Below are 23,191 nucleotides of genomic sequence, written 5' to 3'. Positions count from 1 at the left end.
TTTTAGTAATATAAATTGCAAAATTTATCCTAAATAACTAAAGTTCCCTCCTAGTTTTTATCGTCTCCTTGCCTTTCCATATTTTCTTTTCTTTGTGTACCATTTCTTTATTTATAATTGGTCCATCCATTCATGGGGAGGGGGTGGAAGGTGCTGTGACAATTTTGGGAACACTAGGTCCTCCTGGCCCCCCTATCATAGCCACCCCCTTGGCTTAACCACTTCCCCAACTGCATGAAATTTAATGGGGCCATGTTCTCCCCCCCCCCCCCCCTGTGCATGCCACTTAAGTGTGTTAGACGTAGTCAAGGAATTAACTATCACCAGCTGTTTAAAGAGCTACTTCTTAATTATCAAAAGTGGTTTACAAGTAGCCTACATCCTGCAATATATTTATATCAAAGCCAAGCCTTGAAGAAAAAGCAGCCTCGTTTGTCATGACAGAGGAAAATATTCTTCATTCAACTGTATTACTGTCACTTTGAAAGCATTATCTTCTCCATGCATAATCATGGGACTTGAAACAGAGGCGGGGTTAATTCTTTGGAGGTTTGCTTAATAGAAAGTTACTAAGCTCAGGGCAGCATTAATTTTATTATTTTTTATTGGCCTTTGTCAAAACATTGGGCTGATGATAGCAACCTGTGGTATATAATTAGGAGCTTGTCTGAGGTCAGATGTTGAGAAGTCACTTAATTGCCGCAAACCAACAAAAGCAGTGGTGGTGAAAAACGGCTCCATTTGGGGAGGGAGGGGGCAGTTGGACATATGTGACTTTCATTAAAGGAAGCAAACCACAAAATCACATCAAAACGTATTTACAAAATGAACTTGATTGGTGCATGTATCGCATTCTGTTCCACAAATTTCAGTATATGAATGTGTTTCATCAAAAGGATACTTGCTATCATTACAATTTCCTTAATTTCATTTTCAAAAAGAATCACTTCGTTCATTACCGCAGTGGAAGAGGGATTTTTATCAACAATAGGAGCAAGTCTGTCACTTCTGTGGTGGGTGGGTACACCCCTGTCCCCCACCACAGTTCTTGATGCTGCATCCGATCAGTCTAGGAGACTTCCTAGAGGGTGGGTGGGTACACCCATGTCCCCCACCACAGTTCTTGATGCTGCATCCGATCAATCTAGGAGACTTCCTAGAGGGTGGGTGGGTACACCCATGTCCCCCACCACAGTTCTTGATGCTGCATCCGATCAGTCTAGGAGACTTCCTAGAGGGTGAGTGGGTACACCCATGTCCCCCACCACAGTTCTTGATGCTGCATCCGATCAGTCTAGTAGACTTCCTAGAGGGTGGGTGGGTACACCCATGTCCCCCACCACAGTTCTTGATGCTGCATCCGATCAGTCTAGTAGACTTCCTAGACTGATTGACATTTTCCTTTTGTTTAATCTTGATCCTACAAATTGAAAAGTGCTTCAAAAGTACCTGAGGCTAATGAAGGTAATTCAAACACTCTATTAACACAGCAGGCATAAAATTAGGGGTATCCTATAGTAGTGCATACAATGAACAAATGAACACACTTTGATGCATATAATTATCCTTTACAAAACAGTACATATTCCTATGGATATTTGCTAGTGTAGAAGTGGTTAACTGTGTGTTTCAAACATTTCATCATCAGAATAGTGAAACTTAAGAAACATAAGTTTTCATCATGTTTCTATGGAAGCTGGGAAATAATGAAAGCAAGGTGTCTGCATGCTCAATGAACTGCTGAGTCAGTTCTACATAAATTCACAAAAATGACACAAACACGAAGAGATGTGCCATCAATCACTTATATTAAATCCTACATTTTTGGCAAAGGAGTTGCATAAAGTATATCAATGGCAAAAAAAAGAAAGAAGTTACATTAGAGATACATAAAACTTGACAGCACACTCCAAATGAAACATTCTTACAATTACTTACAAAACACGGTTACCATGGTACTTTAAGAAGACTCTATCCACACAGGAGGTGTGAATCAAACAATATTAAGGCTACAATGTGTACTGCAGTGTACTGTACTAGTTCAAAACATGTACAGTGTACAGATCTCAACTTCCAACTTAGGATATGGAAAACTTATACTTAAATAAATGTTCTGGGACAGAACATGTTTGTTACTTGTTTACTCTTATAGTTATTGAGACTTATTACACAAATTGCTACAACTAGCAGGTGAAAACATAAACAATATGTCCACCATGTCATTCATGAAACCAGAGCTACCAGAGTGAGAATCGCTTTTCCAATGAAGAAAAGTGGAACTTGAGAGAATTGTGCAACGAGGGTCCATACTGATTACTTCAAGACAAACAGTTGCTTTTGGGAGGGTTGTACTTAAAGAAGTTTATAACCAGGGTCCATACTGATTACTTCAAGACAAACAGTTGCTTTTGGGAGAGTTATACATAAAGAAGTATATAACCAGGGTTTTTTTCTTATTATTGAAAGACATACAGTTGCTTTTGCTGGTATGTTGTCTCCAGGCACATTCATCAGTAAAAATATAACATTTCTAATGTACAGCATAATTGTGATAACAGCTAGTTGAAACTTCATGAAAACCATTATTTGTCAATACCATCAATTGGACCATAATAATTTCACAGCATATGCGTATATACTAACCTACTTTGCATACAAGACTCAGGGCTGACCTTGTTGTTATAAATGACTGCTGAGGAGAGACATAATAACAACAGTATTGGCAGAAACAAAGTAATACATCTGACTGTATAGTGCAATGTATTCCTTATTACAGTAAAGCCATCAGAATCATCATGTATATATATATATATATATATATATATATATATATATATATATATATATATATATATACATATATTTATATATATATATATATTACAGAAAACCAGAGAAATAAGATATGACTCATAATTGACAAATAAGGAGTAAAGTTTTAGAAAATATATATTGCTGTATTGCTTGACGAAGGTCCCAGGGGACCGAAAATTCCAATATATTTTCTAAAACTCTACTCCTTATTTATATATATATATATATATATATATGTGTGTATATATATATATATATATATATATATATTTATATACTCATGATATGTACCTTAGGTCGACAGTTTATGGTAAAAAAGTGTACCTTAGGTCAACAGTGTACCTTAGGTCGACATTTCAGTGTCGACCTAATGTTTTCACTACCATTTTAAGACACTTTTTTATTGTCGCAAATAGCTTTATAATGTTCTCCGTCCTCTAAAACGTTCATTTAAAAGTTTTGGTTAGGGTCGGTTCAGGGTTAGGGTTAGAAAAAAGGGTTAGGGTTAGATTAAATTTAGTGTGTAAGTCAATGTAACTGTCGACCTAAGGTAGGATCCATAGTTCCGAAAGATCCAATCGATTTTCTTTATGTAAAGAAATCGATTGGATCTTTCGTATTAAGTCTCACATCACCGGCCTCAACAAAGACTTGGGACCCCTTAACAACTACCAGTTCTACAAACATATGTAATCCGTTCTTTGCTCCTTAATCCGCTTCCTGTATAGTCATGGTTTATTTGGTTCTAATTCCATCAATGCAACTTACACTTATCTAGCATCATACTTTCATTGTGTCACATTTTGTACTTCTCATTCGACTGCCAAGTATTGCTGACGAAGGTCCCAGGGGGACCGAAAATTCCAATATATTTTCTAAAACTTACTCCTTATTTGTCAATTATGAGTCATATCTTATTTCTCTGGTTTTCTCTAATAATATATATTAATATATATATACATATATATATATATAATTGCCTCTCTTGGAATGGAAAGCCTAAGCAGTTATTGTTATTGATCTCTATCAGTTTACATATTGTAAGTACCATAGCAGATCACTTCTGTTCATCCTCTGATATCACCTCAAAGTCATCATCATCTTCATCACCTTCATGACTAGATATCAAGCTCTTTTCAGTTCTGTCTTTTATATCTTGTTGCTGTTCAGTTCTGTCTTTCATATCTGTTTGCTTTTCAACTATGTCCTGGCTACTTTCATCACTGGCTATCTTTGGTACTATTACATTTTCTACCCTCTGAACACTTCCAGCAGGATCAGATGTACTGTCATTTCTGGTAACAGCATCTCCATCTGTTACTGCAGAATTATGATGGCTGATGTCCTGGACTCTTGGAGGTGGTACGTTCCTTCTAATCTGAGGTTGTTCTTGGATTTCTCTGATGATAACCTTTCTAGGTTGGCAGTACAAACATACAGCAATGATCAATACTACTGCAAGCAGCAAAACCAAAGAAGCAGGAATCCACATCAACACTGGTAGACCATCATAAAAGTTACTTATGAATCCTGAAAGGCTACTGCCTGATGCGAGGCTAAGACCTTTAAAAACAGAGCCAATAGTGTGTGTTACCGCCTGTTAAAAGAAGGAAAGAAGATGTCACTATTAACTCAGGAAAATCTAAGGTGTTACTATGGCAATGAAAACAATGTCATATAACATAAGTGTGACACATTGCAGCTGCAATAACAATCTTGGTCGTTACTTATAGGTACTAGAATGACAACACTGATTTCACCTTACTTAAAAGTAAATATGGTGATGGCCTTGGTCTCCCCTCAATAATTACCATCATACATACTTAAAAGGAAGAGGGTAAGGGCCTTTGTCTCTCTTAAAGGTACCAGGGTTAGGGACTTGATCTCCCATGAAAATACTAGGGTGTGTCCCTTGGTTTCCCTTAAAGGTACCAAGGTGAGGGCCTTGGTCTCCCTTAAAGAATCTAGGTAAGGGCCTTGGTCTCCCTTCAAGGTACTAGGTGAGGGCCTTGGTGTAACTTAAATGTACTAGGGTGAGCCCCTTGGACTCCCCTAAAGGCACTAGGGTGGAGGCTATGGTCTCCCTTATAGGGACTAGGGTGAGGCCCTTGGTCTCATTTAAAGGTACTAGGGTGAGGGCTTTGGTCTCCTTGAAGGTACTAGTTAAGGGCCTTGATCTCTCTTAAAGGTACTAGGGTGAGGCCCATGGTCTCATTTAAAGGAACTAGGGTGAGGGCCTTGATCTCCTTTCAAGGTACTAGGGTGAAAGCCTTGGTCCCCCTAAAAGGTACTAGGGTTAGGGCCTTGGTGTCCCATAAAGTTACTAGGATGAGGGATTTTGTCTCCTATCAAGGTACTAGGATGAGGGCTTTCGGTGAGGGCTTTGGTCTCCAATAAACGTACTAAGATGAGGGCCTTGGTGTCCCATAAAGTTACTAGGATGAGGGCATTGGTCTCCCATAAAGGTACTAGGATGAGGGCTTTAGGTGAGGGCTTTGGTCTCCAATAAAGGTACTAAGATGAGGACCTTGGTGTCCCATAAAGGTACTAGGAAGAAGACATTGGTCTCCCATAAAGGTATTAGGTTGAGGGATTTAGGTGAGGGCCTTGGTCTCCCATAAAGGTACTAGGAAGAGGGCACTGGTCTCTCGTAAAGCCTGTACTAGAATAAGGTCCATCATCTAACCATCATGCACAACAGCTAAGAGAATCTTGTCTACATATTAATCTTAAATATGACCTACTCACATCAATGGGAAGAACAGCATAGATAATATCTATCTGGTGATCTTCAAATTCTTTGAGACAGGGATCATCTTTGGTCACCAACCCTCTGAAGAACTGTCCAATATTAGTAAGGAATGTCCCATTTTGGAGAGGAAAACAAGCATCACTAAAAGCTTGTCTTTTAGCATCATCATTCATTCTCCTTGCGCTCTCTTTCTGTAAAGACAAAGAAGACAAATAGAGAGGTGACGGATGTACCCTGTCTTGGACAGAGAGGGTGGATGGGTAACCCTATATTGGAGAGGGGATGGGTGTACCCTGTCTGGCACAGAGAGAGGTGAATGATGTACCCTGTCTTGGACAGAGAGAGGTACGATGGACATATTAGGGTAAGAGGTGGATAAATGTCTTGGACAGAGAGGGTGGATGGGTGTACCCTGTATTGGACAGAGAGATGTGATGGGTGTACCCTGTCTTAGACAGAGAGAGGTGATGGATGTACCCTGTCTTGGACAGAGAGATGTGATGGATGTACCCTGTCTTGGACAGAGAGATGTGATGGGTGTACCCTGTATTGGACAGAGAGATGTGATGGGTGTACCCTGTCTTAGACAGAGAGAGGTGATGGATGTACCCTGTCTTAGTCAGAGAGAGGTGATAGATGTACCCTGTATTGGACAGAGAGAGGTGATGGGTGTACCCTGTCTGGCACAGAGAGAGGTGATGGATGTACCCTGTCTTGGACAGAGAGGGGGGATGGGTTACCCTGTATTGGACAGAGAGATGTGATGGGTGTACCCTGTCTTAGACAGAGAGAGGTGATGGATGTACCCTGTCTTGGACAGAGAGGGTGGATGGGTTACCCTGTATTGGACAGAGAGAGGTGATAGGTGTACCCTGTCTGGCACAGAGAGAGGTGATAGATGTACCCTGTATTGGACAGAGAGAGGTACGATGGACATATTAGGGAAAGAGGTGAAATGATGACATCACTTCCACTTACCGCATGTAGGTACATGTAACTGAAGAAACAGCTGGTGAAGAAAGCTGTCATTAGCACTGCCAATGTTACACGCCAGAAAGAAAATTGACAGTTCAGGAGCATTATGAACACACAGACAGACACAGTCATCATCAAGAGACCAATGAGGAACTGAAAAATAGAAAGAGATTTATGAATACTTATGTAGGTAGTAATTCAATGGAGAGGACAGACAAACAATACAGGTGGTATGGAAGATACATAGAGCAAACAGCAATGAGACAAGGTTGGGAATTAATTGTTTAAGAGTAGAAGAAAGGAGTTTTAGACTTCACCAACATGTCCATACTTTGACTACAAACAGAGATATTGGAATTGTAGTCTTCACCAACATGTCCATACTTCTACTACAAACAGAGATATTGGAATTTAAGTCTTCACCAACATGTCCATACTTCTACTACAAACAGACATATTGGAATTGAGTCTTCACCAACATGTCCATACTTCTACTACAAACAGAGATATTGGAATTGTAGTCTTCACCAACATGTCCATACTTCTTACTTTGTTGGTTGGTGCACCATAGCTTCTGTTGAAGTCAGATACTGCCTCATTATAATATGGATCCATGGAAGCTGCCAGCATGTCTTTGATGTTTCCAGCAGGTTGATTATAATCATTGATATACTCCTTTAACTTCTCTTTCTGGCGATTGCTTAACTTGATTACTACTTGATTAGACTCTGAGGATTCCATGGTCTATAAGAGAATCAAAAACAAAAATCAGTAACTATGGAATAATGCCCTTGTTCACATTTGAGAAAGGGACATTAGTGATATTAAGTCCGCGAGGAGAATCATCTAATTAAGAACAAGATGCGTTCACATTTGAGAACGAGTGAGTTTCTTATTAAGTCCGCTTGCGATTTTAATATACTGCGCAGGCGTGAAAGGTCGTATCAGCTGTTTACCTTTTCCCTATGATTGCCATTGCCACATGTGCTGTACTAATTAAGTATGTACTACTCCGTACACCACTTAGCCGCAATGTTCAATCATCGCACATAAGCAGTATACTGTATTCAACCACTCCTTACCACTACCACTACAAGTTGACCCAGATTCAAATTTCTTCCAAACCCTTCAAGTAGTGCTGGGAGCGTTAGCTCAGTGGTTAACGCCGGTGCCTTCCAATCATAAGGTCCCTGGTTCGAGTCACTCCAAGATTAATGTATGTCGTCCAGTTACAGAGTTGTTGACAATTGACAATCCATAATCATGGACGTTAAATATGAATCTAAGAGACTGACTTCAGTCAGCTTGCGGCTTTGACCGTTCACATTACATTTATTAGGAACGCAAGAAGGATTGAAGGGACCCCGAAAGGAGGATTATTTTGAAGACTGCACGCAGACTGGAAGTACAAGAATGCGAGCGTTCACACTAAGGGAATTAATCTCCCTTGTGGACTTGAAGTGCGGGTGCATTCTTGAGTAAGTGTGAACAAGGCCAAAGAGGCTTCTCAAATCTACGATTTTTAAGATTAATGAAAACTTCAGAGTTCCCTTTTAGACCATTCGTCTTTGCTTAATTCATGTTTGGAACGGTGAATTAAGTTTCAACCATTCTCATTAGTAAAGTTAACAGGCCATTATGCAATCTCATTGTTCTTGATGTATTAAAATTAACGGCAATGCAGTTAAGTGGTACATAAACACTCCATAGTGGAGCATCACAGCAGCTGAGCTAACCCTTGATCATGACATTGCAATAACATACCTTGTTAAGAATATTAGTGTTATGTACTAAATATCTACAGTCTTCTCAACTTTGTCTGGTGTGCACAAGGCTCAGTCGTAAAACAAAGCCATCTACTCACTTATGAATGAATATATCAAAAATTCCAGGAGTTCTGTTTACTGCTGTACATAATCATGAACTCCTTATACATAACAACCTTATGATACTATCAACAATACTAACAAACTAATTAAACTTCTTTGGACAAAAAGAGACTATTGTAGACTACAGCTCTTGTCTACACTTGCATACACTTGCATACACTTGAATAGAATGTGGTGAGAGGTTGCTTTAGTCAAATTGTTCTTGGTAAGGATTCTATGACCATTTAATCCATCCTTATGTATATCATTCAAATCCTTGTTCATGTGATAATAAATCCACTTGGAGAGATCCCAATAGCTGAACATGTACAGTTAGTTCAATTTAAGTTCCTAAGCCTGCTATTTATTGTATGATGTTAGTTTCACAATAACTTACCTTCAGAAGTGACCGGGCAAAGTGCAGAATAAGATGATCAGAGGAAGGGCAAGAGCTCTGGTCAAACTGAGACTCCTCAGTAACACCCTGGAGATCACCATCATCATCATCACCATCATCATTCTTCAAACTAAATCCACAGTGTTTGCAATCTGCCTTCAGTTCTGATGTACAATCTTGTTTGTTCTGTGTTCAGAAGAAAGTATTTACTAGCCAATATGAGAGGTATACATGTGGGATACATCAATCCCTAGTACTACAACTCCAGGCTACAGGAGTACTGGGTACAAACTGCTGGAGTAGGTACAACAACTCCAGGCTACAGGAGTACTGGATACAAACTGCTGGAGTAGGTACAACAACTCCAGGCTACAGGAGTACTGGGTACAAACTGCTGGAGTAGGTACAACAACTCCAGGCTACAGTGGTACTGAGTACGAACTGCTGGAGTAGGTACAACAACTCCAGGCTACAGTGGTACTGAGTACGAACTGCTGGAGTAGGTACAACAACTCCAGGCTACAGGAGTACTGGGTACAAACTGCTGGAGTAGGTACAACAACTCCAGGCTACAGGAGTACTGGATACAAACTGCTGGAGTAGGTACAACAACTCCAGGCTACAGGAGTACTGGGTACAAACTGCTGGAGTAGGTACAACAACTCCAGGCTACAGTGGTACTGAGTACGAACTGCTGGAGTAGGTACAACAACTCCAGGCTACAGTGGTACTGAGTACGAACTGCTGGAGTAGGTACAACAACTCCAGGCTACAGGAGTACTGGGTACAAACTGCTGGAGTAGGTACAACAACTCCAGGCTACAGGAGTACTGGGTACAAACTGCTGGAGTAGGTACAACAACTCCAGGCTACAGGAGTACTGGATACAAACTGCTGGAGTAGGTACAACAACTCCAGGCTACAGGGTACAAACTGCTGGACTAGGTACAACAACTCCAGGCTACAGGAGTACTGGGTTCACACTGCAGGACAAGGTACAACAACTCCAGGCTACAGGAGTACTGAGTACCAACTGCTGGACTAGCAAATCATACAGCCATGGTCTCATATATCTACAATTTAGATATGTGTGTGCATCTGCAGATATGTGTATATTAGTGTGGAGAGACACAGAGAGCTGACAATATGACAATGAAATAGAAGGATTCATGAAAGTGTCTTGTCTCACCTCAGTCTTAGTTCCATCTGTATTACTTTCTTCTTTCTGTGTAACAGAGTCATACATGTCGCCATACGGATTAACATATTCATCAGTGCCTTCATCTCCCACATCACCAATAGTAAGAAGACATAGATGAGTGAACACAAATACCACTGCACAGTATTTTACCCTCATGACACCATCAGATAGCCTACTACAGCCCCAACTGTAACACACAACCTGTACAAAGAGAAAAGAATCCACATATGAAAACTGTACATGGAAAACTATTGGAAAGGGAAAATAAAACTATTTAAGATCTTCAAATTATGGTAACTATAGCAACAACAATTCCCAGAACCTTAGAATGAGCCACCAGCTGACATTGTTCCTTAGGCTCAGGTTTCTAACCTTACAATGAGCCACCAGTTGACATTGTTCCTTAGGCTCAGGTTTCTATCATGTGCACAGAACCTTAGAATGAGCCACCAGTTGACATTGTTCCTTAGGCTCAGGTTTCTAACCTTAGAATGAGCCACCAGTTGACATTGTTCCTTAGGCTCAGGTTTCTATCATGTGCACAGAACCTTAGAATGAGCCACCAGTTGACATTGTTCCTTAGGCTCAGGTTTCTATCATGTGCAGAGAACCTTAGAATGAGCCACCAGTTGACATTGTTCCTTAGGCTCAGGTTTCTATCATGTGCACAGAACCTTAGAATGAGCCACCAGTTGACATTGTTCCTTAGGCTCAGGTTTCTATCAAGTGCACAGAACCTTAGAATGAGCCACCAGTTGGCATTGTTCCTTAGGCTCAGGTTTCTAACCTTACAATGAGCCACCAGTTGACATTGTTCCTTAGGCTCAGGTTTCTATCATGTGCACAGAACCTTAGAATGAGCCACCAGTTGACATTGTTCCTTAGGCTCAGGTTTCTATCATGTGCAGAGAACCTTAGAATGAGCCACCAGTTGGCATTGTTCCTTAGGCTCAAGTTTCTATCATGTGCACAGAACCTTAGAATGAGCCACCAGTTGACATTGTTCCTTAGGCTCAGGTTTCTAACCTTAGAATGAGCCACCACTTGACATTGTTCCTTAGGCTCAGGTTTCTATCATGTGCAGAGAACCTTAGAATGAGCCACCAGTTGGCATTGTTCCTTAGGCTCAGGTTTCTATCATGTGCACAGAACCTTAGAATGAGCCACCAGTTGACATTGTTCCTTAGGCTCAGGTTTCTAACCTTACAATGAGCCACCAGTTGACATTGTTCCTTAGGCTCAGGTTTCTATCATGTGCACAGAACCTTAGAATGAGCCACCAGTTGACATTGTTCCTTAGGCTCAGGTTTCTAACCTTAGAATGAGCCACCAGTTGACATTGCTCCTTAGGCTCAGGTTTCTAACCTTAGAATGAGCCACCAGTTGACATTGCTCCTTAGGCTCAGGTTTCTATCATGTGCACAGAACCTTAGAATGAGCCACCAGTTGACATTGCTCCTTAGGCTCAGGTTTCTATCATGTGCACAGAACCTTAGAATGAGCCACCAGTTGACATTGTTCCTTAGGCTCAGGTTTCTATCATGTGCACATTATTTTCCACAGTAAGTCAACAACAAACAACGATGAATGATCTAATAGACCGCATGTACAAACAGAAATGCATATATATATCTTACAAAAGTGAATGATTTAATAGACCACACATGTACTTGTACATAAATGCATGTATCTAACAAAGAGATCAGCACTAAATTATTCTTGTAAGAAACAGTGAAAGTTTGAACTTAAACAGTTGGCCACAACCTTAATATGTTACCTGATACTCCTGTGCTCCTGTGAGATGGCAATGTTACATTACACAGTGGTGGCTCCTATATCATTCCTACTGTATTTTTTCAGGGGCCACCACATTCAGGAAAGTGTCTTAGAAGTGGACAATGGGATTTAAATTTATTATCCCATTCCCTTGAAATAAGACATGTGGGTAACCAAGGGTAACTAAGCCTGGGACATTCTCAACTATTAATTCTCTACATGTTCTTTTTAAAGGGCAGAACAATCTTTCAGAATAACAAAACAGTAATACAGTGCTCTTAGTTTTCATGCATGAGTTGTAGTTAGCCAGTATGTAGATTCTATGGTCTGTTGGTATAATAGTGTGACATAGTAAGTCTAGAGTTGTAGTTATAGCCAGTATGTAGATTCTATGGTCTGTTGGTATAATAGTGTGACATAGTATGTCTAGAGTTGTAGTTAGCCAGTATGTAGATTCTATGGTCTGTTGGTATAATAGTGTGACATAGTATGTCTAGAGTTGTAGTTAGCCAGTATGTAGATTCTATGGTCTGTTGGTACAATAGTGTGACATAGTATGTCTAGAGTTGTAGTTAGTAGTATGTAGATTCTATGGTCTGTTGGTATAATAGTGTGACATAGTATGTCTAGAGTTGTAGTTAGCCAGTATGTAGATTCTATGGTCTGTTGGTATAATAGTGTGACATAGTATGTCTAGAGTTGTAGTTAGCCAGTATGTAGATTCTATGGTCTGTTGGTATAATGGTGTGACATAGTATGTCTAGAGTTGTAGTTAGTAGTATGTAGATTCTATGGTCTGTTGGTATAATGGTGTGACATAGTATGTCTAGAGTTGTAGTTAGCCAGTATGTAGATTCTATGGTCTGTTGGTATAATGGTGTGACATAGTATGTCTAGAGTTGTAGTTAGCCAGTATGTAGATTCTATGGTCTGTTGGTATAATAGTGTGACATAGTATGTCTAGAGTTGTAGTTAGCCAGTATGTAGATTCTATGGTCTGTTGGTATAATAGTGTGACATAGTATGTCTAGAGTTGTAGTTAGTAGTATGTAGATTCTATGGTCTGTTGGTATAATGGTGTGACATAGTATGTCTAGAGTTGTAGTTAGCCAGTATGTAGATTCTAAGGTCTGTTGGTATAATAGTGTGACATAGTATGTCTAGAGTTGTAGTTAGCCAGTATGTAGATTCTATGGTCTGTTGGTATAATGGTGTGACATAGTATGTCTAGAGTTGTAGTTAGCCAGTATGTAGATTCTATGGTCTGTTGGTATAATGGTGTGACATAGTATGTCTAGAGTTGTAGTTAGCCAGTATGTAGATTCTAAGGTCTGTTGGTATAATAGTGTGACATAGTATGTCTAGAGTTGTAGTTAGCCAGTATGTAGATTCTATGGTCTGTTGGTATAATAGTGTGACATAGTATGTCTAGAGTTGTAGTTAGCCAGTATGTAGATTCTATGGTCTGTTGGTATAATGGTGTGACATAGTATGTCTAGAGTTGTAGTTAGCCAGTATGTAGATTCTATGGTCTGTTGGTATAATAGTGTGACATAGTATGTCTAGAGTTGTAGTTAGCCAGTATGTAGATTCTATGGTCTGTTGGTATAATGGTGTGACATAGTATGTCTAGAGTTGTAGTTAGCCAGTATGTAGATTCTATGGTCTGTTGGTATAATGGTGTGACATAGTATGTCTAGAGTTGTAGTTAGCCAGTATGTAGATTCTATGGTCTGTTGGTATAATAGTGTGACATAGTATGTCTAGAGTTGTAGTTAGCCAGTATGTAGATCCTATGGTCTGTTGGTATAATAGTGTGACATAGTATGTCTAGAGTTGTAGTTAGCCAGTATGTAGATTCTATGGTCTGTTGGTATAATAGTGTGACATAGTATGTCTAGAGTTGTAGTTAGCCAGTATGTAGATTCTAAGGTCTGTTGGTATAATAGTGTGACATAGTATGTCTAGAGTTGTAGTTAGCCAGTATGTAGATTCTATGGTCTGTTGGTATAATAGTGTGACATAGTATGTCTAGAGTTGTAGTTAGCCAGTATGTAGATTCTATGGTCTGTTGGTATAATGGTGTGACATAGTATGTCTAGAGTTGTAGTTAGCCAGTATGTAGATTCTATGGTCTGTTGGTATAATGGTGTGACATAGTATGTCTAGAGTTGTAGTTAGCCAGTATGTAGATTCTATGGTCTGTTGGTACAATGGTGTGACATAGTATGTCTAGAGTTGTAGTTAGCCAGTATGTAGATTCTATGGTCTGTTGGTACAATAGTGTGACATAGTATGTCTAGAGTTGTAGTTAGTAGTATGTAGATTCTATGGTCTGTTGGTATAATAGTGTGACATAGTATGTCTAGAGTTGTAGTTAGCCAGTATGTAGATTCTATGGTCTGTTGGTATAATAGTGTGACATAGTATGTCTAGAGTTGTAGTTAGCCAGTATGTAGATTCTATGGTCTGTTGGTATAATGGTGTGACATAGTATGTCTAGAGTTGTAGTTAGCCAGTATGTAGATTCTATGGTCTGTTGGTATAATGGTGTGACATAGTATGTCTAGAGTTGTAGTTAGCCAGTATGTAGATTCTATGGTCTGTTGGTATAATAGTGTGACATAGTATGTCTAGAGTTGTAGTTAGCCAGTATGTAGATTCTATGGTCTGTTGGTATAATAGTGTGACATAGTATGTCTAGAGTTGTAGTTAGCCAGTATGTAGATTCTATGGTCTGTTGGTACAATAGTGTGACATAGTATGTCTAGAGTTGTAGTTAGCCAGTATGTAGATTCTATGGTCTGTTGGTATAATAGTGTGACATAGTATGTCTAGAGTTGTAGTTAGCCAGTATGTAGATTCTATGGTCTGTTGGTATAATGGTGTGACATAGTATGTCTAGAGTTGTAGTTAGCCAGTATGTAGATTCTATGGTCTGTTGGTATAATGGTGTGACATAGTATGTCTAGAGTTGTAGTTAGCCAGTATGTAGATTCTATGGTCTGTTGGTATAATGGTGTGACATAGTATGTCTAGAGTTGTAGTTAGCCAGTATGTAGATTCTATGGTCTGTTGGTATAATGGTGTGACATAGTATGTCTAGAGTTGTAGTTAGCCAGTATGTAGATTCTATGGTCTGTTGGTACAATAGTGTGACATAGTATGTCTAGAGTTGTAGTTAGCCAGTATGTAGATTCTATGGTCTGTTGGTATAATAGTGTGACATAGTATGTCTAGAGTTGTAGTTAGCCAGTATGTAGATCCTATGGTCTGTTGGTATAATAGTGTGACATAGTAAGTCTAGAGTTGTAGTTAGCCAGTATGTAGATTCTATGGTCTGTTGGTACAATAGCGTGACATAGTAAGTCTAGAGTTGTAGTTAGCCAGTATGTAGATTCTATGGTCTGTTGGTATAATAGTGTGACATAGTAAGTCTAGAGTTGTAGTTAGCCAGTATGTAGATTCTATGGTCTGTTGGTATAATAGTGTGACATAGTATGTCTAGAGTTGTAGTTAGCCAGTATGTAGATTCTATGGTCTGTTGGTATAATAGTGTGACATAGTATGTCTAGAGTTGTAGTTAGCCAGTATGTAGATTCTATGGTCTGTTGGTATAATAGCGTGACATAGTATGTCTAGAGTTGTAGTTAGCCAGTATGTAGATTCTATGGTCTGTTGGTATAATGGTGTGACATAGTATGTCTAGAGTTGTAGTTAGCCAGTATGTAGATTCTATGGTCTGTTGGTACAATGGTGTGACATAGTATGTCTAGAGTTGTAGTTAGCCAGTATGTAGATTCTATGGTCTGTTGGTATAATGCTGTGACATAGTATGTCTAGAGTTGTAGTTAGCCAGTATGTAGATTCTATGGTCTGTTGGTATAATAGTGTGACATAGTATGTCTAGAGTTGTAGTTAGCCAGTATGTAGATTCTATGGTCTGTTGCCTGTTGGTATAATAGTGTGACATAGTATGTCTAGAGTTGTAGATAGCCAGTATGTAGATTCTATGGTCTGTTGGTATAATAGTGTGACATAGTATGTCTAGAGTTGTAGTTAGCCAGTATGTAGATTCTATGGTCTGTTGGTATAATAGTGTGACATAGTATGTCTAGAGTTGTAGTTAGCCAGTATGTAGATTCCATGGTCTGTTGGTATAATGCTGTGACATAGTATGTCTAGAGTTGTAGTTAGCCAGTATGTAGATTCTATGGTCTGTTGGTATAATAGTGTCACATAGTATGTCTAGAGTTGTAGTTAGCCAGTATGTAGATTCTATGGTCTGTTGCCTGTTGGTATAATAGTGTGACATAGTATGTCTAGAGTTGTAGTTAGCCAGTATGTAGATTCTATGGTCTGTTGGTATAATAGTGTGACATAGTATGTCTAGAGTTGTAGTTAGCCAGTATGTCTAGAGATTTGTAGTTAGTAGTATGTAGATTCTATGGTCTGTTGGTATAATGGTGTGACATAGTATGTCTAGAGTTGTAGTTAGCCAGTATGTAGATTCTATGGTCTGTTGGTATAATGGTGTGACATAGTATGTCTAGAGTTGTAGTTAGCCAGTATGTAGATCCTATGGTCTGTTGGTATAATGGTGTGACATAGTATGTCTAGAGTTGTAGTTAGTAGTATGTAGATTCTATGGTCTGTTGGTATAATGGTGTGACATAGTATGTCTAGAGTTGTAGTTAGCCAGTATGTAGATTCTATGGTCTGTTGGTACAATGGTGTGACATAGTATGTCTAGAGTTGTAGTTAGCCAGTATGTAGATTCTATGGTCTGTTGGTATAATAGTGTGACATAGTATGTCTAGAGTTGTAGTTAGCCAGTATGTCTAGAGAGTTGTAGTTAGTAGTATGTAGATTCTATGGTCTGTTGGTATAATGGTGTGACATAGTATGTCTAGAGTTGTAGTTAGCCAGTATGTAGATCCTATGGTCTGTTGGTATAATGGTGTGACATAGTATGTCTAGAGTTGTAGTTAGTAGTATGTAGATTCTATGGTCTGTTGGTATAATGGTGTGACATAGTATGTCTAGAGTTGTAGTTAGCCAGTATGTAGATTCTATGGTCTGTTGGTACAATGGTGTGACATAGTATGTCTAGAGTTGTAGTTAGCCAGTATGTAGATTCTATGGTCTGTTGGTATAATAGTGTGACATAGTATGTCTAGAGTTGTAGTTAGCCAGTATGTCTAGAGAGTTGTAGTTAGTAGTATGTAGATTCTATGGTCTGTTGGTATAATGGTGTGACATAGTATGTCTAGAGCTGTAGTTAGCCAGTATGTAGATTCTATGGTCTGTTGGTATAATGGTGTGACATAGTATGTCTAGAGTTGTAGTTAGCCAGTATGTAGATCCTATGGTCTGTTGGTATAATGCTGTGACATAGTATGTCTAGAGTTGTAGTTAGCCAGTATGTAGATTCTGTGGTCTGTTGGTACAATAGTGTGACATAGTATGTCTAGAGTTGTAGTTAGCCAGTATGTAGATTCTATGGTCTGTTGGTACAATAGTGTGACATAGTATGTCTAGAGTTGTAGTTAGTAGTATGTAGATTCTATGGTCTGTTGGTATAATGGTGTGACATAGTATGTCTAGAGTTGTAGTTAGCCAGTATGTAGATCCTATGGTCTGTTGGTATAATGCTGTGACATAGTATGTCTAGAGTTGTAGTTAGCCAGTATGTAGATTCTATGGTCTGTTGGTACAATAGTGTGACATAGTATGTCTAGAGTTGTAGTTAGCCAGTATGTAGATTCTATGGTCTGTTGGTACAATAGTGTGACATAGTATGTCTAGAGTTGTAGTTAGCCAGTATGTAGATTCTAAGGTCTGTTGGTATAATAGTGTGACATAGTATGTCTAGAGTTGTAGTTAGTAGTATGTAGATTCTATGGTCTGTTGGTATAATAGTGTGACATAGTATGTCTAGAGTTGTAGTTAGCCAGTATGTAGATTCTATGGTCTGTTGGTACAATGGTGTGACATAGTATGTCTAGAGTTGTAGTTAGCCAGTATGTAGATTCTATGGTCTGTTGGTATAATAGTGTGACATAGTATGTCTAGAGTTGTAGTTAGCCAGTATGTAGATTCTATGGTCTGTTGGTACAATGGTGTGACATAGTATGTCTAGAGTTGTAGTTAGCCAGTATGTAGATTCTATGGTCTGTTGGTATAGTGGTGTGACATAGTATGTCTAGAGTTGTAAGTTAGCCAGTATGTAGATTCTATGGTCTGTTGGTATAATGGTGTGACATAGTATGTCTAGAGTTGTAGTTAGTAGTATGTAGATTCTATGGTCTGTTGGTATAATGGTGTGACATAGTATGTCTAGAGTTGTAGTTAGCCAGTATGTAGATTCTATGGTCTGTTGGTACAATGGTGTGACATAGTATGTCTAGAGTTGTAGTTAGCCAGTATGTAGATTCTATGGTCTGTTGGTATAATGGTGTGACATATTATGTCTAGAGTTGTAGTTAGCCAGTATGTAGATTCTATGGTCTGTTGGTATAATGGTGTGACATAGTATGTCTAGAGTTGTAGTTAGCCAGTATGTAGATTCTATGGTCTGTTGGTATAATGGTGTGACATAGTATGTCTAGAGTTGTAGTTAGCCAGTATGTAGATTCTATGGTCTGTTGGTATAATAGTGTGACATAGTATGTCTAGAGTTGTAGTTAGCCAGTATGTAGATTCTATGGTCTGTTGCCTGTTGGTATAATAGTGTGACATAGTATGTCTAGAGTTGTAGTTAGCCAGTATGTAGATTCTATGGTCTGTTGCCTGTTGGTATAATAGTGTGACATAGTATGTCTAGAGTTGTAGTTAGCCAGTATGTAGATTATATGGTCTGTTGGTATAATGGTGTGACATAGTATGTCTAGAGTTGTAGTTAGCCAGTATGTAGATTCTATGGTCTGTTGGTATAATGGTGTGACATAGTATGTCTAGAGTTGTAGTTAGCCAGTATGTAGATTCTATGGTCTGTTGGTATAATGGTGTGACATAGTATGTCTAGAGTTGTAGTTAGCCAGTATGTAGATCCTATGGTCTGTTGGTATAATGGTGTGACATAGTATGTCTAGAGTTGTAGTTAGCCAGTATGTAGATTCTATGGTCTGTTGGTATAATGGTGTGACATAGTATGTCTAGAGTTGTAGTTAGCCAGTATGTAGATTCTATGGTCTGTTGGTATAATGGTGTGACATAGTATGTCTAGAGTTGTAGTTAGCCAGTATGTAGATCCTATGGTCTGTTGGTATAATGGTGTGACATAGTATGTCTAGAGTTGTAGTTAGCCAGTATGTAGATTCTATGGTCTGTTGGTATAATGGTGTGACATAGTATGTCTAGAGTTGTAGTTAGCCAGTATGTAGATTCTATGGTCTGTTGGTATAATGGTGTGACATAGTATGTCTAGAGTTGTAGTTAGCCAGTATGTAGATCCTATGGTCTGTTGGTATAATGGTGTGACATAGTATGTCTAGAGTTGTAGTTAGCCAGTATGTAGATTCTATGGTCTGTTGGTATAATGGTGTGACATAGTATGTCTAGAGTTGTAGTTAGCCAGTATGTAGATTCTATGGTCTGTTGGTATAATAGTGTGACATAGTATGTCTAGAGTTGTAGTTAGCCAGTATGTAGATCCTATGGTCTGTTGGTATAATAGTGTGACATAGTATGTCTAGAGTTGTAGTTAGCCAGTATGTAGATTCTATGGTCTGTTGGTATAATAGTGTGACATAGTATGTCTAGAGTTGTAGTTAGCCAGTATGTAGATTCTATGGTCTGTTGGTATAATAGTGTGACATAGTATGTCTAGAGTTGTAGTTAGCCAGTATGTAGATCCTATGGTCTGTTGGTATAATAGTGTGACATAGTATGTCTAGAGTTGTAGTTAGCCAGTATGTAGATCCTATGGTCTGTTGGTATAATGGTGTGACATAGTATGTCTAGAGTTGTAGTTAGCCAGTATGTAGATTCTATGGTCTGTTGGTATAATGGTGTGACATAGTATGTCTAGAGTTGTAGTTAGCCAGTATGTAGATTCTATGGTCTGTTGGTATAATGGTGTGACATAGTATGTCTAGAGTTGTAGTTAGCCAGTATGTAGATTCTATGGTCTGTTGGTATAATAGTGTGACATAGTATGTCTAGAGTTGTAGTTAGCCAGTATGTAGATCCTATGGTCTGTTGGTATAATAGTGTGACATAGTACAGTATGTCTAGAGTTGTAATCAGCTAATATGTTGAAACTAAGGTCTGTTGGTACAATAGTGTGACATAGTATGTCTAGAGTCATAGTTAGCCAGTATGTTGATCACTAAGGTCTGTAATTGGTATTTAGTTCGAAATAGTATGTCTAGAGTTGTAGTCAGCTGATATGTTAATTGATACTAAGGTCTGTTGGTATGGGAGTGTTTCTACTGTAATAATGCCCATAGTCTAGGGAGTGTTTCTACTGTAATAATGCCCATAGTCTAGGGAGTGTTTCTACTGTAATAATGTCCATAGTCTAGGGAGTGTTTCCACTGTAATAATGCCCACAGTTTCTACGGTAATAATCCCAGTTAAGTCTAGGGAGTGTTTCTACTGTAAAATTTACTATGAAAGTTGTTTCTACCAAATGCAACTTACCAGAAAATGTATTACTACAAAAGCTGTACTACGAAATGTTTATTATGTGAACATTGTCGTTACTACTACTACTACAAGATTGTTCATATACAAGGCGTTCCAGTTCTCTTCTTTTGCCCTTCTTCAGGTTCCATAGAGAACATCTGTACAAATCACACAAGAGTAGAATATACGTTTCTATATATTTATGTATACTTGTATTATTGAGGCATACTTTAATACTTATTGGTGAATTCTTACACATGATTGATACTGGTTCCCCGCAGTACACTTTACTACATATCATGTGTACACTGACCAAATTTAAGGTGAAGCCATTTAATGATCACAACAAAGTTTTCTAACATTATATGCTACAGTGAACGAATTTGGGACCCTCTGTGGCACTGCCCAAAATCAGTTTGGGTTTAATTGGTAACAATTTGTTGATAATTTCTCAGGCAAACAAAAGAACAATGTATGGTAACAGTTAGTAACAGAAAGAATGCACAATTGACAAATGGATAATTGTTTCAGAAGATTGAAGAAGTTATAATCTCTGTCTAGCTGTGCTCACTGTAGGCTAGGAAAGTAATACTGTATTGAAATCTACTAGTCCAAGCCTTTAGCCTAGGGTTGACATTCGAACTGTAAGTGTAACTGCTGCTTTTAGTGTTAGGCCTAACTTTAAAATGCCTAACGCTTGCCCATACTGAAGTTAGCCTTGGACGCCTAACAAGTAACATACAGTGACGTAAGGTTACCTTACACTGATGGTGTACTTCCAGAGGTTAAATGTAGGCACGAAGAAGTTCCAGAGATGAAAGTTGCTATGTGAAGGTCAAATTGTAGAAATGTCTTGTACGAGATATGAGAAAAGGTTAAAAATTTGGACAAGCAATTGAATTAGCGCAACTGCAATCTAAGCAGTGAAGTTACGTCATGGGTTTCGTAGAACTAAACCACAAACATTACATCGTGAAATCTTGATCATTGGGTATTCCCCATAGATTATCTGACCGTATGGGGGCATACTTCTATTAGAGTCTATTGTTCTCCTGTTTCAGAAAAAGTGCCAAAAAGCAGCAGGAGAACATCTTTTTTGACCTGTTATAAATCATGAACTAGTTTTTGTGGCTTGCATGTTGAAGAGCATAATTGGAAGTACATGTGGTGAAAAAAATATTGGTTCACAGGACAACCTTAGTTGCGTCAAGGTCCTAGTGGATACCTGATTTGGGTCCAGGTGGCAAAGCCCCGAAAACACAGCTGTGCAAAATAGACATTCTCGAGCTTTCAATAAACTGTGAAAGATGCTAGGAGACCTTTTGTGATTCGTTGGTCCACTGACAGGTAGGAATCTATGGGCCCCGAAAACTCTTATATATTTACAGAGTTATGGACATTAAACTGTCGACTCAAATTTCTTCATGTGGTATTGGGTGCAAGTAAAAAATCTTATTCGTATATAGTCTTTATCTAATTTGAAGATATTGCCTAACATTTGCTTCTTGATATTGGGGAGGGGAGAGTGTTGAATGGGAGGCAGGGACGTCGCTAGAGGGGGGTGTCTCACCCCCCCCCCCCAATCTTGGTAAACTGACGATAGTTGGAAAATTGGAGTGTGACAGTCGGAATTTCCGACTGTCGCACTCTAGTTTATCTAGGCCTATTCATATATTCCTGTGATCGTGAATGACCTAAAAATTGAAAAATTTCGTTCAAAATTGACCTTTGATCAGTCATACTTTCTTGCCACTTTGAGAAATTGTATCGCGATTCTTATACACCACCATAACAAACTTCGTATAATTTTCAATACTCAAAAAAAAAAAAAAGGCCTAATGAGCCCCTCCCCCGAATGTGCATATCATATAGGCATGCATCGGTTTTTACATCGCATGCCAATAACATACAATCATTTTACGTGTTACTACCCTTCCGTATTGGTTATAATTATTGGGGAAATCGTTACAATATTAATGGTAATAATAATATTACTTTAACCATTGAAAAACACATTGCAAATTATCTTTCTTTCAGTAGGTGCCCGAAAATTTATCAGCATATTGCCCGAATTTTCACAAAATAATTTGGTTTGGGGGGGGGTTGGTAGAGGGGGATGGGGCTAATAAGTTTGTTAAGTGAGTGCCAGTGGGTACAAATGTTTCGAAAAAAGTTCGGAACAAAAGTGCAGTCGCGAAAGATGTGGTGTCTGACTGACACTGACCATATCGTTGACGAGTAGCGCGGGGCGGGGTGGGGTACAAGGCAGCAGTCGGAAATTTCTGGCTTCAAAACCCATGCAGCTGGATTTTCATGAAACAGCCACTACACCCCCTCCCCCCCCATCATCAGGCCTTAGCTACGTCCCCGTGGGGAGGATGAATGAACCAGAGGAGTCCCAGGGATCTTAAAATCTTAGGGTGTGGTGGTAATATCAGTCAGTCTGAAAAAAAGGCAGTTTCCAATAAATTTGGAACAATAATAGGGATTCTAAAATTAGGGGCATGTACAGGTTCGAAGATAAAAATTTTCACAATATAGATTTGATATTATTTTTAGGGATCATGATATTTGCCTCCGCTCCATACAGTACGATAAACGGTCGGCTGGAACTTTCATTAAGTAGGATTTGTGCTTTGGCTTGGAAGTCAGACACAGAGAAATATTAACGACGATTACTCGTGGTCACTTGAGGGTGGCGGTGTATTGGGTGCGGGCGGAGGGGGGGGGTAGGGGTCTCATTCACATAGAATAGGGGACTATCGCGTCTGTGGTCT

At 39.0% G+C, this 23,191-nt stretch overlaps 1 protein-coding gene across 3 annotated transcripts; it reads right to left on the bottom strand.

Annotated features, from left to right (window-relative positions):
* Positions 1-826: 826 nt before the first annotated feature.
* On the bottom strand, positions 827-21,408 carry LOC139957467 (uncharacterized). 3 transcript variants are annotated; one of them, XM_071955285.1, is made up of 8 exons: positions 21,173-21,408; positions 20,430-20,572; positions 9,996-10,208; positions 8,807-8,992; positions 7,091-7,285; positions 6,545-6,694; positions 5,563-5,757; positions 827-4,411 (listed from the first exon to the last, which is right to left on the bottom strand). In XM_071955285.1, exons 3-8 carry the CDS (start codon positions 10,161-10,163, stop codon positions 3,872-3,874), a joined length of 1,434 nt encoding a protein of 477 aa, XP_071811386.1. In that variant the 5' UTR covers positions 10,164-10,208; positions 20,430-20,572; positions 21,173-21,408; the 3' UTR covers positions 827-3,871. The 3 variants fall into 3 exon arrangements, with proteins under 3 accessions (XP_071811386.1, XP_071811387.1, XP_071811385.1); XM_071955286.1 differs by lacking the exon at positions 20,430-20,572 and having other exon boundaries at positions 21,178-21,408; XM_071955284.1 differs by lacking the exon at positions 20,430-20,572 and having other exon boundaries at positions 21,173-21,407.
* Positions 21,409-23,191: the final 1,783 nt, after the last annotated feature.

This window comes from Apostichopus japonicus, chromosome 2 (genome assembly GCF_037975245.1).
Source record: "Apostichopus japonicus isolate 1M-3 chromosome 2, ASM3797524v1, whole genome shotgun sequence".
Lineage (NCBI taxonomy): Eukaryota > Metazoa > Echinodermata > Holothuroidea > Aspidochirotida > Stichopodidae > Apostichopus > Apostichopus japonicus.
The sequence above is the reverse complement of the archived record's forward strand: the minus strand, read 5'-3'. Positions and strand labels throughout refer to the sequence as shown.

Excerpts from the sequence above, each read along its gene's own strand:
- LOC139957467 (XM_071955285.1), bottom strand. The coding sequence starts at position 10,163 with ATGAGGGTAAAATACTGTGCAGTGGTATTTGTGTTCACTCATCTATGT. Across the intron at positions 7,286-8,806 it reads TTGCCCGGTCACTTCTGAAG|ACCATGGAATCCTCAGAGTC; the intron begins GTAAGTTATTGT and ends ATTCTCTTATAG. Across the intron at positions 6,695-7,090 it reads ATGGTGCACCAACCAACAAA|TTCCTCATTGGTCTCTTGAT; the intron begins GTAAGAAGTATG and ends TCTATTTTTCAG.